This window comes from Lycorma delicatula, chromosome 4 (genome assembly GCF_047948215.1).
Source record: "Lycorma delicatula isolate Av1 chromosome 4, ASM4794821v1, whole genome shotgun sequence".
Classification (NCBI taxonomy): domain Eukaryota; kingdom Metazoa; phylum Arthropoda; class Insecta; order Hemiptera; family Fulgoridae; genus Lycorma; species Lycorma delicatula.
In genome coordinates this window covers 147,058,321-147,078,239 of record NC_134458.1, presented here as the reverse complement: position 1 = coordinate 147,078,239, position 19,919 = coordinate 147,058,321, and the positions used below count along the sequence as shown (strand labels likewise).

At 31.6% G+C, this 19,919-nt stretch overlaps 1 protein-coding gene across 4 annotated transcripts in view; it reads left to right on the top strand.

The window, feature by feature from the left end:
* The window catches only part of LOC142323934 (acylamino-acid-releasing enzyme-like), a 61,552-nt gene that overhangs the window by 20,790 nt on the left and 20,843 nt on the right, over nt 1–19,919 (top strand). For all 4 annotated transcript variants that reach the window (XM_075364314.1, XM_075364313.1, XM_075364317.1 and 1 more), the window contains exons 4-8: nt 3,637–3,782; nt 5,205–5,469; nt 10,618–10,760; nt 16,660–16,831; nt 18,038–18,289. In XM_075364314.1, the coding sequence (XP_075220429.1) occupies nt 3,637–3,782; nt 5,205–5,469; nt 10,618–10,760; nt 16,660–16,831; nt 18,038–18,289 (978 nt within the window). The remainder of the gene's footprint in view (nt 1–3,636; nt 3,783–5,204; nt 5,470–10,617; nt 10,761–16,659; nt 16,832–18,037; nt 18,290–19,919) is intronic.

Genomic DNA, 19,919 nt, shown 5'->3' with positions numbered 1-19,919 from the left:
AATAAAGATATTTGCAAGTTTAGTTTATTGTAATGTATAAAATAAATACTAAAAATAATGAACGCAAAAAATATGTATAGTAAACTATTGTTTATTTAATCAGTGTATAAAGAAATAAGAAAAGTTATAGATGGAACTGTAGAATGTTTGAGGAATTCATTAGTTTCTAAACTAATTATCATTTGACTTTTTTCATCGTTCATAACTTCAAAACACCTTCAAAATGGTTTTGTAGTCATCATCCAAATTAAATAAGAAAAATACAATGAATTAATCAATATATCACAAAATACAATCCCATTTTCCTAGGCCTACAACCAGATGTTATGGCTTTTATAAATCAGTGAAATTTTAATAAAAAAAAATACAAAAAACTGTTAATGTACTCTAAAAATCACGTACAAGTACTTGTATGTTACACAAAACATGACCAAAAAAATGTAGTTTAGTGTGGATGTTTAGTTTAGTGTGGATAACAATTTATTTATTAGAAAAATAAGTAATGTATTGTGGTTGTGTTTGTATTTCTAAATGTGGTCAAAGAATCAATAAAACAAAAAAATGAAGGGTAATAGCTTATCTCGTTTGTCAGTTTTGTAGAAAATAAAATCTTCAGAAACCTCAAACAACTATTTCTGACAATAGTCAGTGAAGCATTTCTGTTGTTCTATGGCTAGATGGTTAACTTCTTTTTTTTTCATTTGTGTACAGTTCATGCAAAAAATAGCACCACAATCCATAATTGGGAAATATAAATCCTGTGAATACAATCTGACCTTAAAAAGAATTAGAAGCCTAGTTTACCAAACCTGATAAATGGAAAAACAGTTTTTTACAGTTAACATTTTTTTTTTATAAGAAATTATTTTTAGTTATAAACTTCCTTTTTTTCTTAAAATATGTCTTTAGAATTTAAAAATTATTATGAATTTTTTATAGTATCAAAATATTACTCATGAATACTTCAACCAGTGAGTTACAGTAGAATACTTAAGTACCAATTTTATTTATCATTAAAAAAAAAAACAAGGACTTACCTGAGGGTGTGGGTATGGGAACAGTCCACATGTTGAAAATCAAATGTGATTTGAAAAACATCATTAATGTTAAAAAAATAAAGATTATTCAGGGATTAGCTGGTTCCCAGTCTCTATGGTGGCTTTGATACAGATACATGGTGTAAAGATCTGATCAGTGTTGGTTTTGTTTTAGGTAATGGTGTTCATTTTACAGTATTCTATAATATTCAACTTGATTGGCTTATTTACAGGTAGTTATGTACTATAGGTCATAATTGCAGTTGTAGATTTACACCATCTGCTTAGGTCAAAAGTGTAAATTTGGACCTCTCCAGTGTAACAAAATAGATTTTTTAGTAAATAAGTGATGGAAAACAATAACTTCATAAAAAAAAAGTAAAAGATACAATAAGAATAAATAGTGTAGGGGATAAGCAATTAATAAACACTTAAACAGTCTTATAAAACGAAACCATTATTGGAAAGATCATGTTTTAACTATTAAGGTTTAAAGTTGTTTTATAATGATAATTGTTTATTTGTTACCATTTATTACATTTTATATGTGTAACAAAATTAGATATGCTTGTATTAAATTCAGTATATGTATAGTGAGTAAAACAAAATATTATCATATATGAGGTGTGTGAGAAAAGTAATGAGATTGGTAACACTGCGAGCGATCTGGCAATGCTGTGTCTACTGGTCTGTGCTAGACCGGTTTGTTCATCCCTTCCACATGCTCAGTACGAGTTTCAACTCTGTTCAGCCAACACATTATTTTTGACAGCGCCATAGTGAAGTTGTGTTTTTGTTGTGTGTTATGAAAATGGAGCATCGGAATTTAGAGCAACGTTGTGCAATCATGTTTTGGTGTGACCTTTGAAAAGTTGAAACAGGCCTATGGGGAACATTGCTTATCAAAAGCACAGGTTTTCCGCTGGCACAAATCATTTTTGGAAGGCCGAGAACACGTTGATCAACCTTGCTCAGGGAGACCTTCAACTTCAAAATCTGACAAAAATGTTGAGCGTGTGAGGGTTCTTGTGAGTTCAGACCGTTGTTTAACAAGCGAACAGTTAAATTTAAACACTTTCATCGTACATAAAATTTTGACAGATGATTTAGACATGCGAAAGGTTTGTGCGAAATTGGTGCTGATAAACCTCACAGGAACAGAAGAACAATCGAAGAGACGTGTGCATTGATCTTCTTGAGAGGATTGACAATGACCAAGAATTCTTCAATCGTGTGATCACAGGTAATGAAGCCTGGATATTTGAGTACGATCCTGAAACAAAGCGGCAAAGCGAAGAGTGGCACACTCTGTCATCTCCTCAACTGAAAAAATATCGAATGAGCAAATCAAAGATCAAAACCATGCTGATTTGCTTTTTTGATAGTAGGGGTATTGTGCAGAAATATTTTGTTCCTCCAAGACAAACTGTCAGCCAAGTGTTTTACAAAGGTGTCCTTGAAAGGCTCAGGAAAAGAGTGATTCGTGTGAGACCAGACATTGCAGACAAGTGGATGCTTCATCATGACAATGCCCTGTGTCACACAGCCATTTCCATCAGGGAATTTTTTACCTCAAAACACATTCCTACGGTTCCTCAACCCCCTATTCACTTGATTTGAGTCCTTGTGACTTTTTCCTTTTCCGAAATGGAAACATGTCTTAAAAGGACGTCATTTTGGAAATCTGGAGAACATTCAAATGACTGTGACCGACCAGTTAAATGCCCTACCAGTTGAAGCCTTCCAGCGCTGCTACCAGGAGTGGGAACAACGACTCCGCTGGTGTATAGCTGCCCAAGGGAACTACTTTGAAGGGGATAATATTGTTGTTTGAAAAAAATAAAAACTTTAGTAAGTAAAAAGTCAGTCTCATTACTTTTCTCACACACCTCGTATAAGACACATATATATCAAATAATATACCAATCCTTATTACCAGATAACAACCTAATTAAATAATAAAATCCATCTATGCACACTTGACATTAGCCTAATACTTACAAATATTTAATACTCAATTTTAACAACATATGTAATAGTTTGTTTTAACCCATTGATTAATTGTCAGTTAGATATTAATGTATTGTTAGGCAATGCATTATCATTGTTATAAATAAAAAATGTTGTAATTATTAATTTTTTAACTTAGGATATGAAATCTGGTTTATTGATATAAGTTGATTTTTTTTTTAAGGAGTGATATAATAAACTGATATGTATATTTACATGAATATTTAACTGATTTGTATGTTTATATGTATAATAAACATACTTATTGGAAAAAAAGATTATAAATATGTAAATATTAGGCAGCTAATTTTGTCACAACTTGAATACACAAAATAACAAAAAAAAAACTTAACATATGTATTTATGGAACATAAAATAACGCATTCTGCCTAGCAACTATTAATTAACCCGTGGAGGTTAATAACAATTTTATTACTGAAAAGTAATATATAGTGCTGAGAAAAACTTGTTGGTTTCTGAGAAAATGATTGGATCAAATACTTCTTAAAAGCAGAATGTGTCTCTAGTGGTATTTCATATATTTTAGTATTAACACCTTTCCGTAATCTGATTTTATTTTTTTAATCAGGTGAATTCAGTTGTTTTGAGTGGTCACCATGTGAAAATAAATTATTGTACATTGCTGAGAAGAAAGTGCCAAAAACAGAACCATTTTATAAACAAAAACCACAGAATAATAAAGATGATGCTGGGTCAGGAGATGGAATAAAAAAGGTATTTGCTTAGTTCCAGTCTAAATTTTTACTTTCAAGGAGATTTGAATCACACTCTGTGCATCTTATTCATAGAATATTCTTCTATTTGTGCAAAAACAGTTTTGGCACACATTTTTTTTGGTACTGTGTCCATGCCCAAGTCATCTGTTAAAGCTATGTGTTTGGACAGACATCACTAATCAATATCATTGCAATTTTTCAAATGATTTTCCATTGTCAAACTGCACCCTTTGTTAATGATTTTTGGATATCAGCTTGTTAGTAACCTATAAAAAAATGCTACTCAATTTGAAAATTGACTGAATTTTAAAATTGGTTATACCACTCTTTAATTTATATAAATACTTCATTTTTGAAAGCCTTCTTAGTCTAACAAATTATTTTGCTTTGGTTATCACCAATATTTGGCAGAACTTAATGCAGTAACATTGTTCAACATTCTCCATTATTATGGACAGAATAAAAATGTTGAAAGCACCTGTTAACACATAATACAATGGCTACTGGATGATAACTGATGCTGTCTATAAAGTTGCTAAAAAACGTACACTAGGTATTAGGATATAAAAAGTACACTGTGTTAGTGCTGTATACTTCAAAATTTTTACTTCTAATTCAAATATTTTTGAAGAAAATAAATATGGTCAGATACTTATTGAACAGACCTTATGTAGTTATTAATGGTGTATGAATCTGAAATATTTATTCTGCAGTCTTCTGCTCTTTACACTCAAAACTTTAAGCTTGGGCTTCTACTTGGACTTGTCTCTGAACATTTATTTGCTATATAAATAAATAAGACATGTATATTTTTCATTATTTTGTAGTCAGCCTTCATTTATATAATACAACAGGGATTTTCATATTTTCACTTCCTCATTGGTGTTATAATACTGGTGTGCTATCACTCCGTGACCGAGTGAAAACATCCACTTTTCGTCTAGAAGGTTCTGGATTCAAGTCTTGGTGACTGTAATTGAGCAAAATTCTACTGATGCTTAGAGAAAAAATAAATTATTAATCCAAATTACCTTAGGCCCATTTCTGCTATGAGAAATTTCTATTCCTGGCCAAAATGTTATATATGATAAGTTTTTGGTTATGAAAGGTTTTGTTAAATTATATGCATGTATGGACATGCATTACCTGAATTTTGTTTTTCTCCTGTTTATTAATCAGTTATTATATATATATATGTTTTTGTTGTAGTATTAGTTGTAAATATGTAATTGTGTGTGAATGTATCAAGTCTGTGATTACATGATTATTGTAATTAAAGATGGCCACATAGGGGTTTTTAGACCTAAAAAATTAATCCTCAAGTAGAGAATTAGAGAACTGTTATTTTTATTTAATTTTTTATTTTCTTGTTATAGAATCTAAATTTAATAAATACTAAAGAATCTTGTATAAATTTCAGGGTGATGAATATGTTTTTAGACAAGATTGGGGTGAACAACTTGTAGGTAAACATCAACCTGTTGTAGCAGTATACGATTTAAAAACAGAAAAGATTACTATATTGGAAGGAATACCTGATCATTATTCTCCTGGTCAAGCAATCTGGTGTCCTGGTGGTGGAATTGTTGGTGTTGCTTGGGAAAATGAACCTTTCAGACTTGGACTTATGTTTTGTACTAATCGAATTAGTTACATATTTCATTTAACCTCAGATGGAAATTTTAGTATGTTTTGTTTTTAATATATATTTACTTTTAATAGAAAAGTATATCCAGTAAGTTTAGGATTTTTTCCTATAAACCAGACATTAATGAACTATAAAAATAATTATTATACTAATGTGTGGAATAAATCTTCATTTGAATATTTATGTCTATTAAAGATGATTTATAGAACAATTTTCCTTAGGCACAAGTTAATACTTGGATACTCATGTCATGTGGTTATTTATGCACCATATATGGAGTATTAAATAAAAATAATAGTATATGGATACTCATGCACCAGTGGTTCCACATGAAATGAGTATCCTTGTATTTCTTTCTTGATGCTACATCACTTTTTTATTTTTTTAATATGATATTGCATCAGAGAGTCAGATTCTCAAAATTTACAGTATTTTGTGTGATTGTAATGGTCATAATTGAAAGAATTTCCAAATTCTTGAATTCACAATTAGACCTTTATTTACATATTTTGTGTTACTTTTTATTTTGGGTGAGTGTTTATGCTTTCTACTTTAATTACTTGTGATTAATTTATATAAACTATTGCTCATTTATTTTAAATGATATATATTCTTTATCATTTTTTTTATTATTCATTCCTTAGTTTGTGGAGTACCTTGACAATACCTTATTGTTTTTTTGTTTTTCTGTATGCAGTTGCTACAGCAAAATTTATTTTATATAATTTTAAAAATTTCAGATTTACTTTGAAATTATATCGCTTGTTTTTCAGTTTCTTGTCAAATTTGTATGAGTTTTTATATGATAATTTGTTCGGCCACAAAAAAAAAGAATTGCTGACTAGTGGCACTATGTAATTTGTTACTTGTTGATAGAAAGGATTACATTAATATCATGTATTACTTTGTTTATGGCCATCGATGAATATAAAGCACCTGATATTAAAATTTTTAAGCTAGCTTTCTACTTTCTCTAAGAGTAATGATGTTCAGTTAAGTCTTCTTTTCTTTTTAAAGAGAGGGATGGTGTTCATGTCAGAAGTGAATATCACCTCCATTCTCATGGGCTTGGAATGGTGATGAGCAGAAGCATATATTTGGCATAGTAAAAGGCAACCAACCATAAACCATTTCACCTCCCATTTTCCCCAGTAAGCTTGGATAATAACTTATTATTCTTAAGAACAGGTAACACTATTTTTAGAAGTTACTTGGGTCTGTCAGGTATTACACAACCATTTTGCTTAGCACATAATAGACACATATTGAAAATTCTTTGATTTACTTAATACATTTATTTTCAATTTTATTACTTCTCATTCATTCTATCTGTTGATGGCTTGAATGCATACCTGACATTTTTCATTCATTGAAATCTAGAGATATTTATTTGGCAAAGAGTTCTGGTTTCCATAAAATGTTAGGTTTGTTTGAAGAAATATTTTAACTAATAGGTGATTAATATTGTGTAGATAAATTGGGCAGTATGTTGTGTAGTAAACTACAAAAATCCTTATTGAAATAAAAATGTAAAAGTAGAGAATAGGTTATATTCTGTGATTTTTGGTAACTTTATGTATTCTGTATTAGGTATTTATCAAATGCTATTGATTTTTAGTCATTAACCTTAATTTCAGGCTGTAATACATGTTTTAAATAGTTAAAAAAAGCATGTGCTTTCTTGTCACATCTGTTGGACAATATCAATCTTAAACGAAAATAAAAAGAGAAGTGCAATAACTTTTCATTGTAATATGTGAAATACTTGTGGAAGGAGTTAGAAGTGAAGATTATGTGCATAACTCCTTCCACAAGTATTTCACATATTACAATGAAAAGTTATCTCATTTAAAATTGGGAGTCTGTATTACTCAAACAATACTACATGTTATATACAATCTTTTCATTATCCATTCATGAAATATATTTATTATGCAATTTGATTTCTTCCATATATTCACCTTGGTTTGAGCCATATTGCCATATTGTGGATGTGGAGTTGCACATAAAATTCACTTTATCCAGTTTAATGGATTTATCTTATTTTTGTACTGTACTTAGCAATAAGTAGTCTTTTGTTATTGTATAGGAATAATGTTACATACTATCACATTATATTTGTTTAATACTTGTCTCACTTTAATTAAACTTGTCTCTCTTTAATTAATTAACTTTTATTAATAGATGCCTCTCTTAATCTTAAACTTAGATTTTAGAAAATTTCTTGAGAGTAACTGGGCATTTGTCTTTTTGTTTTAATGGAGTACATTAATTCATTTCTATCTAACTATTGAAGATAACCTTGATATTTTTTTCTAGATTTATAAGAATGTTAATTCCTAGGCAATATAATAAAAATTGCCTCATTTTCTTGGGGCAAACCTTCTGTTGATTGATTAAGTAGCAATTCTAGCTAAATTTCTTAGCCAGCAAGTCGGGCATTATCTGTGCAGCTGCGGCATTAATTTGAAGTCTTAGCTCAACAAGATCAGCAGGCAAAGGTGGTAGGTACATAAACCTGATCTTTAATGAAACCCCACAAGAAAAAATCTAGTGGGTTCAAATCTGGGGAGCAAGGTGGCCATGCAATTGGACCTTCACGACTGATCCATCAACCTGGGAATCAAGTATCAAGAAAATTTCAGGCTTCAGGCAGTAGTTATGTGGTGCCTTGCCTTGCTGGTAGTAATGGTGTCCATGTTGGTCATCATTGTCTGACTAAGGAAGTAGAAAATTTTGAAGCATGTCCAGATAAATGATACCATTTACGGCTGCTTCGTAGAAGAAGAATGGGCCATACAGTCTTTGTTTGCTTAGGGCTCAAAAAATATTGACCTTGAGGGCTACCATGAATGTGCTGCAAAGTTTCACAAGGGTTTTTGCTACCCCATATTCAGCAGTTATGGGTGTTCACCTTGCCACTGATGTGAAATGTTGACTTATTACTAAAAATTATATTATCTATAAATGTATAGTTTTTTGAAATTTTATCCATCATTTCCACACAAAACTACAGCTGAGCAACTTTGTCATCGTCTGTAATGTGTTGAACCCCAGTTAGTTTGTACGGCTTTAATTGTAGTAATTTATGTAATATGCATCAAACAGTCGTTTGTGGGATGCCAGTCTCACATGACACATGTTGAGTTGATTGCTTCAGACTACTTGCAAAGGTTTCTCTGAGTTGTTCCACAGCAGCTTCAGGTATGAGCGGGCTACCTGTTGATTTTGTATTTTTAACAGAACATCCTCTTTCAATGAAGGTTTGGTGCCAAGAGTAAATTGTATACCTACTAGGAGGCTCCCTACCAATACTCTCTACGAAAATGACATTGAACTGCAGTTACGACTGCAAATCATGAAACCAAAATTCACAGGGAGTACATTCCATATCAGTAAATGTATTCATTTTTAACAACACCGATGACCGAATTAGGTACTAATGAATTACTTGGTGTGTTTGGTATGAAATGAGACCTCAGCCGAGTCAGTAAGTTATCTAAATAAATTTTTTTGTGAAGTTCTTTTTGAATCACATGGTATTGTGGACTACGGGGTACTTACGTATTAACACCACCGCAGCTACAGCTTTATTTAAAAACAAAGTAGTCAATCGGATTTCGGTAGAAAATGAACAGTCTTTTTATTAATTTTAATAAATTGTTATTTATATTTATTTATTTTATAAATATAATTTAACCAAACTTAACCTACGCTCGCTAACCTTGACTAATTAACACTGTAATTTTTTGAGTATTTATTTAATAAATTTAGTATTTATTGCAATTATTTATTATTTAAATAATCAAAACATTCCTGTTAATTAGTCAAGGTTAGCGAGCGAAGCGAGTGTAGGTTAAGTTTGGTTAAATTAAATAAATATAAATAACCGTTTATTAAAATTAATAAAGAGACTGTTTTGAATCTATGTTAAACTCTATATCGGCCCAAGATTTTCCACTGAAATCTGATCGACTTTGTTTTTAAATAAAGCTGTAGCTGCGGTGGCGTTAATACGTAAGTACCAACTATGTTTAAATTGCATCTATTTCTTTAATTAATTTTTTTTTCTCTGGAAAAATAAATTAAAGAATTGTAATAGAAATTTAATTTTTCTCGGTATAAAATTTGTTAAAAAAATTGTCATCAATTTCTGTTCTGTTAGTTCAGTTCATAATTTTAATATATTGAAAGATACTCTCGTAAACCATATGTAATACATTTTGGTGCAGTAATTGAATGTCAGTAATTATGAAACGGTATGTCAAATAATGATGTATGAAAAAATAATATATGATTCAAAAAAATAAGAATAAAGTTATCATTGATGATGGGGATGAAAAGAAGAACTAACATTCCTTCAGTTAGCATTACAGCTCGTGAATCAAGTTAATGCCCGCAGACATTTCTGCGGGCATCTAACTAGTCTGTAGTTAGTTAGTTAGTTAGTCAGTTAGTTGTTAGATGGCACCACTGAAAGTAGAAAATAAATAAATTAAAATTATAATCTAACTTTATATAATAAATTTATATAAGTAACTAAAAATATATAAAGTTAGATTATAATTTTAATTTATTTTCTCCTTTCAGTGGCACCATCTAACTGACTAACTACAGATCGTCTTTCTTTTGTGGGCATCTTGAAAAGTACCAAATATTGTTTACTTGAGATTAAAAATTTTAGTCTACTGGAAGAAAATCTTTCCTTTTTTGCAAATTTAAAAAAAAAAACAAGAAAAAGGTTGTTTAGTAGGTTTATACATTTTTTTGTTGTTGTAATTTTAGATGTTTTTAGTGATTGATGTATACTTATTTTTATTACTGAAACTGTTATATGTAGTACCTGTTGTCCCTGTTTATTATTGAAGAGTATTCACATTACATATTTTTGAAGTATCTGATCTCATATATTTCAGAGTTTATATGTATTCTGTTATTGTTTTTAATTGTAAAGCCATTTCAAGTGTAAATAAATTTTCTAGGCGTTTATAGAATTTTATCGGTATAAAAAATAGCCTACATTCATTATAAAATGAAAAAAGGCAATTTATGTGGCGGGTAAGGTTATTCACTATATTCTATGGGTATATTTATTAGGTTTTAGCATGTCTCCCCTTTAGACATAGCATTAACTGGGACCACCAGACTTGTTTTATTTTAATTAATATTGTTATTTTGTTTATAGAGATTTTGTCGAAGAAAGGTCTTTCTGTTAGTTCACCTCGATTTTCACCTGATGGAAAAAAAGTTATCTGGTTAGAAAGATTGGCTAGTGGTACGCATCATGCTACACATCGTTTAGTAAAGTATTGCTGGTCTTCTGGCGAGGTAGGTTTTATTTCAATAGTATAATTATATTTTTTGGAAAATACTTTAGTTTTGCTTCAGAAACGTTTAAAGTATTTTGAATAGTTCAAAAGAATATTTGTATTAGTCGGCTATTTATCTATAAATTTGTTTAAAATTTTCAGTTTCTTTACAAAATAATTTGGAAAATTTAAATATAACATCTAATCTTTCTAAAACGCTCATTGTTTGCAAATCTTAAATTTCCATTTTTTAGTTTGCCTTATATTAAACAAATTCAACATTGTGTGTAGATTATGTTGAAGTTATTCTCTTTAATTAGGTGATCGGTAAGAAAAAAATTGTTTTAATTTTGCAATTGGTGACTTAAAAAACTTTAGTTAATATTTATTATTCAAAACAGCCAGTTTTGGTTTGGAGTTTCTCATTTATATAATGTATATAAGCTTTGGAACCGACAACAAAAATTTGCTTGTTGCTAAACTGATAATTGTAATAAAAAAGCATTTGAAACATATTCTAACATAAATGTTAATTAAAAGTAAATTTTATGCACTTCATAAAGTAACAACTGCTTTTAGTGTATGAATTTTATCAAACAATTTAAATTGTTTGAATATGATGGTTTATTTTAAAAGAAACACAAGTTTTTCAAAATTATTTTATTTACTTATGCTACCATCAGATTTATTCTTTTCAAAGAAGTATCCTCTACTGTTAATATATATATTTCCCTGCATTTTTAACTATTGAAATATATTCTAGAGTTCACCTTATGGAAACTACCATTTCAGGATGGCTTTTATCTTTGAAAACAAGAGTCGACAGATACAATATTGGGAAAATAGATGGTGATGGGGTACAGCAGTCAGTAAAAGCTAAAAAAAGTTGCTTTGTCATGATGCAACATTCGTGCTTTGTTTTCCCACATTTCAGGTGGCATGTTTCTCATTGCTTCTCCAAAATACTGCAGCATTACTTCTGAATAAAAATCCTTTATTGATTTTGTGACCGCACAGGTCATACTTGCAATAAGTGAACTATTCCATGAAAAATGACTACTCGCATCACCTTTCTTGACGATTTAACATCATTTGAATAACTGATGTGTTTGATTTGAAATGCTGTTATCAATAATATATTTACAATTCTTATATTCTTTATCGTAAGCTTCTTGTAGCATTTTCAAAATATTTGTTAGTCCGTTTTATTTTCTGTTAATTTTTAATCACTTAATCTGTTCTAAAATTTCTGTTAATAATTTTAAGATCTGAAATCCAAGCAAAATTTTCCACTAGCTGTAGCTCGAAAATGAAGAATTTTAGGACATATGTTTTTATATGAATGTTTTCTATTATTTTCTCCAGTAGAATAGGTTTTTCAAGTCTTGGGAAAACTTTGTATACTCTAAAATAATATTAATAAAAGTTCAGTTCTGAAATAAAGCCTAGGTTATCCCTACCTATTCTGAAGAAAGGGAAACCTGCTGATTGCGTGAACAATTTTCAACTTATAGCATTTACAGTGTCTTGCAAGTCGCTTGAACGGATGGTACTGAGGAGATTACAAACTTATCTGGAAAAGAATAGGCTTATCTCACACAAAAAAGCAGGATTTAGATGATATTGAAGTATCATAGAACAAGTAATACAGCTTACACAAGTCATTAAAGATTGATATCATCGCAAACAAAGTTTGCCTGCTGTTTTTGTGGACTTAAAAACTGCCTTTGATAGGGTTTGGAGGAGACTTCTCAAAAAGCTGTTAAAAAAGGGTGTGCTGGGCATATTGTTTCAAACTATTTAATTTTACTTAGGCCAAAAACTTTCTCATGACGGCTATAGACAAAGAATATCCAAATTCAGGCAGATAAAACAAGGCCTTCTGTAAGGTTCGGTCCTCAGCCCTACTCTATTCTGTATAATGACCTTATACAGATTCTTGAGTCCATACCAGGAATTGAAGTGCTTCTGTATGCTGATGACCTTGTGATCTGGACTACAAGCTATGATATAGGGACATTAGAAGCTTACCTGAATAAAGCGCTAGAGAAGCTCCAGCAATGGGCTGAGGGAAGTTATTACAGGTGCCCCAAAATCATCTTTAATTATGGCTATGCAGTTGGAAACGTGTATAGAACCCATTAAAATAAAAAATGAGATTGCAGCACTTACAGTGAGCAAGAAACTGCAGCGTTTGGTTATTGGTTACTGGAAGAACTGTAACCTGCACCACAAAACTTAAAACCCAGGTCACATTCATGAATAAAATAGACTCTGTTAGAGAAAATCAAAGAATTGCCATTGGTACTAGAGAAAATTTTATTATGATTACACCAAGGATCCCTACAAAATCAGCAGAAGCCAACTTACAGCTCCTGTAGCCAATAAACAAGCAAAGCTGCCCAAGGGTAGAGCTAAAGAATTTTGGGCTCGAAACTATAAGAGAGTGATACCCTACATCCCTATGGTTACATGTGCTCACAGATGGGACTGGAGTTTATGCAAAAGCTTTCCAGTTATCAGAGCTTGTGGGGAAGCTAGACGGTGAATTCTCACCTTGGAATCCATTAAAAAGATCAAACCGCAGAAAGTTGTTATCCTGACTGGTTTGCAAACTGCCGTAATTGCCATTTCTGATGCTTCCTGTTCTTCTACAAATCAACTTAATATGTGACAGAAACTGATTGAGGAGTTGATTTTAGAAGGCATACACGTCGTTTTACAGTGGTACCAGCACAGTATGGGTTGTTGGGCAATGAAAAAGCTGATCAATTAGCTAAAGAAGGTGCCAGAAATGAACAGCCTGATAAGCCAGTACCTTTTGTGATGGCAAAAAAATTAATCATCAATCGGGAGAGTTGGAGCAGAAATGGCAGCTAGTGTTAAAGGAGAAGCAATGGGCATCTTTACTTGATGAAAAGGGACGAGTGCCAGTAGATCTTCCAAGGGGTGAGTCTGTTGTACAGTTTTGAATGAAGATGGGGCATGACTACTTCCAGAGCCACCTCCACTGTATTGGAGTCACTGAATCAGCAACATGCCTACTGTGTCGACAAAGGTCTATGACATCCCTGCATCTATTGACCTATCCTGAATTACTGGACATTTACTGGAAGAACTGTAACCTGCACCACAAAACTTAAAACCCAGGTCACATTCATGAATAAAATAGACTCTGTTAGAGAAAATCAAAGAATTGCCATTGGTACTAGAGAAAATTTTATTATGATTACACCAAGGATCCCTAGAACCCTAGCAAACGGTGAGGGTGAAGTGTATGTGGCTGCTGCTAGATGTCGCTTGACCGAAATGGCCCAAGACAATCAAGGCATAGGATAAAAAAGAAGTTTTGAAGTAAATGAAAATCACTGAATACAAGTAATCTATAAAATCATTACACACGAGTAAAAGCAAGAGATATCAAAAGAGTTTCCTCTTTGCCTCGAATACAAAATATCATTGTATTTTGTGTGCACAATTCCTGGTGGATGATTATTTATAAAATATTGACTTTAAATTTAACAATCACTGTAGAAAGTAGCAGGATTTTCTAAAACTTTTATTAGTAAGATCTGCTATGATCTGAACTTACCAAATTATTTTTTATGTGATAGCAGTCAAAGTGATGACCGGTGTTTCTACAAATTATCATCTCTTGTGTGTTACTATAAACATTATCTAAAACATTCAAAAAAGGTTTTTCTAAGAAAAAGGATTTAATTTTTTATCTAAAATTGCTATTTTAAATTTTTTCCTAAAATGCATCCTGTCGAGTTAATCATGATGAGTTCTGTCGAAAATATAATAAAATAATTCTGCAAATGAAAAAGAAAATTATTTCATTAAAGTCCATCCTCAGTGCAAAATGAAGTAAAAAACATGAAAAAGTAAACTTGTCAGAAGTACCCATTTGAAATTATAGAAAAAAATATTTTAAGAAAGTCATTTCAGATATTAATTTTTCATTTTCACTTTATTAATTCTTTTATAAGATGCATTTTGAAGAATTAAGAATAGGAAAAGTATATACAAGGTCTGTAAATAAAGTATTGAGACTGGTTCAGAAAAACATTTAATTTACAATTCAATTATACATGGACACTATCACCTTCGAAATAGTTCCCTTGGGAAGCCATGCAATGCTTCAAATGGTTTTCCCACTTTTCATAGCAGTGTTGAAACTCGGAAACTGGAATATCCTTCAGATGGGGTCGGTTACATTTTTAAAAATGTTTTCTACTGTTCCAAAATGGTGTCCTTTGAGGTGTTTTTTTAAAGTTGGGAACAGGAAAAAGTTGCAGGGACTCAAGTCAGTTGAATAAGGTGGTTGAGGAACTGCAGGAATGGTTTTGTTTGCCAAAAACTCTTTAATTGAGAGTGCAGCATGATAAGGTGCATTGTCATGATGCAGCATCCAGTTGTCTTTGATGATGGCTGGTCTCACGCGGGCAACTCTTTTCACAGCTTTCAAGAATTTCTTGGTAAACATATTGATTTACAGTCTGTCCTGTAGGCAGAAACTCCTTATGGACAATGCCATTACTATCAAAAAAACAAAGTAGCATGGTTTTGATTTGCTCATTTTTTTCTTTTTTGGAACCTGATGAGTTTGAAGTGTGCCACTCCTTGCTCTGTCATTTTGTTTCTGGGTTGCACTCAAATATCCAAGATTCATCACCATTAATAACATTTTCTAGAAAATCAGGATCAGTTTTAATTCACCCTAGAAGATCGCGGCACACTTCCACCCTGTTGTTTTTCTGTTCAACAGTGAAGTTTTTTGGGACCAATTTTTCACAAACTTTTTTCATGACCAATTTGTATGTCAAAATTGATGGAGTGTGATGTGGTTCAAATTTAATTGTTATGCAGTCTTCTGACAGTTAATTGCCTGTCATTGTATCACGTCTCTGATTCGCTGAACACTGTCGTCACTTTTTGACGTTAACGGTCTTCCAGAGTGTGGATCATTTGCAACTGATTCCCAGCCATCTGAAAACCACCTTTCAGATGAACCCCTGAATTCAAAGCCCCGAAAGATGCCTTTGAATTCAGGGGTTCAGAAGTCCCCGTGCTTCATCGTTGCCACCCATCTATGCAAGCACAGACGAACAGCAACTCCACAGAGGGCTATCCCTCTCCCCCTAACTCTTCGATCAGTTTCTTCACCTCGATGTTAGAGGTCTTTTGACAAGTAAACAGTCATCATGACTCATCAGTCCTCTCTATTATTCCATATTAGTCTGCACCCCACTCTCTGAGCTCAGCTTCCTTCTTTTTGATAATACAGTAGGAAGTTGCTCAACTGCAGCCCAGTCGTGAGCTTTGATGATTGCTAACTTTCTGTATACTGTAAACGGGGTTTAATTTTACATAGGGATGTTCAGTAAACTGTTTTATTAAGGACAAAAATTCTCGTAATAAAGTTGATGAATAAAAATAAGAACCTGGTAAAATAAAAATAATACATCTTCCCTGATTTAAAACAAAATTTCACTGAAACAATTTGAATCTGTCTTCAAGTATATTATTATTAAGAAGTATTTAGTATTAAATATATCGGCATGTTATTTCAAGAGTTTATGTTTTTCATTAATATAAATTTTGTTAATGCAAATTATTGAAAGTAGTGGTCATGCTTAAAATTAAAGAATTGTATCTGTTGTATTTGGCTTTGGCTGATTCAGAATAGTTTTTTTTTTTTTAAATTAGGAACTCTGCTTATAACAGATTGTAGATGCTCTCATAAAGTGGATAGTGGTGAGTAGTTGTCTGGAAAATGACAGCCAATAAAAAATATTAGAATTTGTAAAGTATAGTAAAATTTGAAGTTGTTTAATTGTAAAATTAGGTATATATATATATATATATATATAAAAAAAAATACAGTAGAAGAAAATTTAATTTTATAATTTCAGATAGAGACTGTTATTGATATTATAAAAGAAAAATTGGATGATGTTAATGCTTTCCGTTTCCGTGGGTTATATATTCACAAGTTACCTAAACGTTGTTGGTCATCAGATAATACTCACATAGTTTTCAGTACACCAGGACCTGTAAGCATTACATCTTGCATTGTTAATACAGGTAATAAAAATCCTTCTCCTTTTTTTATATGTTACAAAATTATTAGAAAATTATAAATCCCAGAGTTTAAGATTTGCAGAGATCATCTAGCTATAAGAGTGATGGGCTTCTAACAATTACACTAAATGGACTTGGATACATAGGTCTTATATGCTGCAGATTATTGAATGATTTATTAAAATCAACCTCCATGGAATGTAAGTTAGAGGAAAATGAACTTAGGGAAGACTACATACGTAGTTAAGTATGAACTGTGACATTAATTCATCAGAGCTTAAACATTTTTTTTTTTTTAATTGGTATTGATTTCTTTTTTTGCAAAATTTATTTTTATGAATGATCATTAAATTTAACATATTGTATGAAATTGATTATAACATCAACTCGCTCAGAATAAATGACAAGGTACTTGTTGCTTATTTATTGATTCTCATAAACAATTTCATTTTGGCATATTTACAATATTATACATTACAGCTGAAATTGTAATTAAAAATTATAAAAATATACAAAAAACAATCAATTGTTTAATGCTATAGATTTATTTTTACATAGAATTAGAATTGTTTATTTTTGTTAACTAATTAACATAAACAATACTACAGTAGAATGAGTACTGATCCTCTCTTATTCTCTCAGTACAAACAACTGGTGACATTTATACACTATGGTGTAGATCTGTAGATGACATTCTGCAAACACAATCATGTGTGCATACCATGGATGGTTTAGTGCATAGTTATTTTTTTGCTTAATATTATTTGTAAATGATTTTTTTTGTTTATATGTACATTTTTTTTTTAAATTGATAATTTCATTTGAGTATTGATATTGGCATGATGTTTAGTATCAGAATGAAATATATGTATTCTGTACTCGTTCTATATGTATTTTATGTGTTTGTTATATATAGTTCATGTCTGGTATTTGTGCACGTGATCTGTGACATGATCTTATTCTCCTAGCTAATGAGAAATCTTTGACCAAATATCATAGCTAGTGTCAATCGTGAGGCTATTATAAGTAACAGGCAAACCTTTTTCCAGGTCAGTATTATTTCCAAACCTTAACCTTTGATTGTGCTTCAAAATTCAGTATCTCTTATGCATATGTGGATTTTTTGGCACAACCTTTACATATTTATTTTGTTAGGAAATTAAGTTTTTTTTTTTAATATTTAATTCATTACTGAATTTTATTTTGTAGATAATAAAAAGATCACTTTATTACAAGCCGATGAGGAAGAGGATAGTTTAATAGTGTTAGATGTTGTTGACAATATTGTATTATGCTCACGATCAAATCTTAGATTTCCATCTAGTTTAATTGTTGGGAAACTTCCATCTGGTGTTTCTGATGAAATTCAGTGGATATCTGTAACCGATTGGAATTGTTTTCCTGGTCTGGAAAATGTTGAACATAAAATTTATTTTACTTCAGCCACTTCAAACAGTGTAGGTAAGTTTTTTTTGTGTATTCTTAGCAGTCAGTACTTAGTGAAAATTAAACAAAGTTTGATGGATAAAATTTAGACAACTCCTGAGTCCATCATGGATATATATATATTTGATATAATAATTTTGTAGTTTGACAGTATATAGATAAATGGGATAATAGTTTAGTTTTTCTGCTGCATTGTTTTTCTTTTTTGTTTGCCAGAAGCTGTGTTCACTATCATTCTGGTTTAGATTTGGGCAGACGTAATTTAATTAAATGCTTTATTGGATTGTAGTTTGTTTTTAGAAAAATCTTACGCTGAACTTCTAGTCATATTTGCTAAAATGTTTTAATGAAGTACATTTTTAACTTACAGTTAAAAATGGAGTTTTGAATTATTGATCTCGTTATCCCATTAATTCTTCTATTTGTAATCTTTGTGTTGCTGAATAGTTATGTTGTGACCAAAACTTCAGAAAATGAAGATCTAGCCTTGTTTTTTCTTGATATTGATTGTTCCGTTTTTATTATGTAATAATTTACGAGGCATGTGCATAAAGTGATGGCCGTCTCCTTATATTTAAATATTAGCGGTTCTGAACACAATTTCATACATGCAGGGCCATCTATTGACTATTTACGAAGCCACTGCAGTTGTTTTGAATTTGTAGTCGTTTGCCTGCCGGTGTTTGCAGATTGCAATGTTCACGGCAATCGTTTCTCCCATCAGTTGTGAAGTGGCACGCTGCGATTTGATTTTTGTGTACAAAAGGATCTTCAGCTGCTGAAATTCATCAGGATTTGTGCCTAGTGTATGGACCTACAGTAATGACTGAAGGAGAGGTTAGACAATGGTGTTAAAACTTTAAAAATGACCACAAATGTGCATGACAAAGAGTGGAGTGGCAGGGCCAGTATTCAGACCTATGAAATCGTTGGACCAAGTGAACTGAAAATTGCGATGTGATCGGCGATTGATGATTAGTGCTCTGGCTGATGAATTTCCGCTTGTTGGATGCACCTCTATCTATATGATTGTTACAGAGAAGCTTGAATATTATCACAAATTGTGTGCCAGGTGGGTACCGAAAATACTCACCGACCAACACAAAGAGCAAAGAATGTGTGCAGTGGACGAGCGTTTTTGGACTGCTATTGACAAGATGGAGATGATTTGCTTTCCCACATTGTTCCAGGTGACGAGATGTGGATATCTTACACTAAAGCAGAATTGAAACAACAGTCAATGCAGTGGCGCCATTCAAGTTCCCCAAATCTGAAAAAGTTTAAGCAATCTCCGGACTTGAGTAGAAAAATGTTGGCTACCATTTTTTGGGACTAAAAGGTCATCATTTTGGTTGATTTCGTGGAACATGGATCAACAATTACAGCTGACGTATACTGCAAAACTCTCACCAAAATGAGACATGCGATCCGAAATTGACGACGTGGGAAACTATTGTCCAGTGTAATCCTCCTTCATGACAACAGGCATACTTACACCACTGCCTTAACCAAGAAGAAGATTCAAGATTTTTATTGAGAACTTTTTGACCACCCTCTATAAAGTCCCTACCTTGCACTTAGCGACTACTTCATCTTCTTGCATTTGAAGAAGTGATTTGGTGGACAACAGTTTGAAAAAGATGGG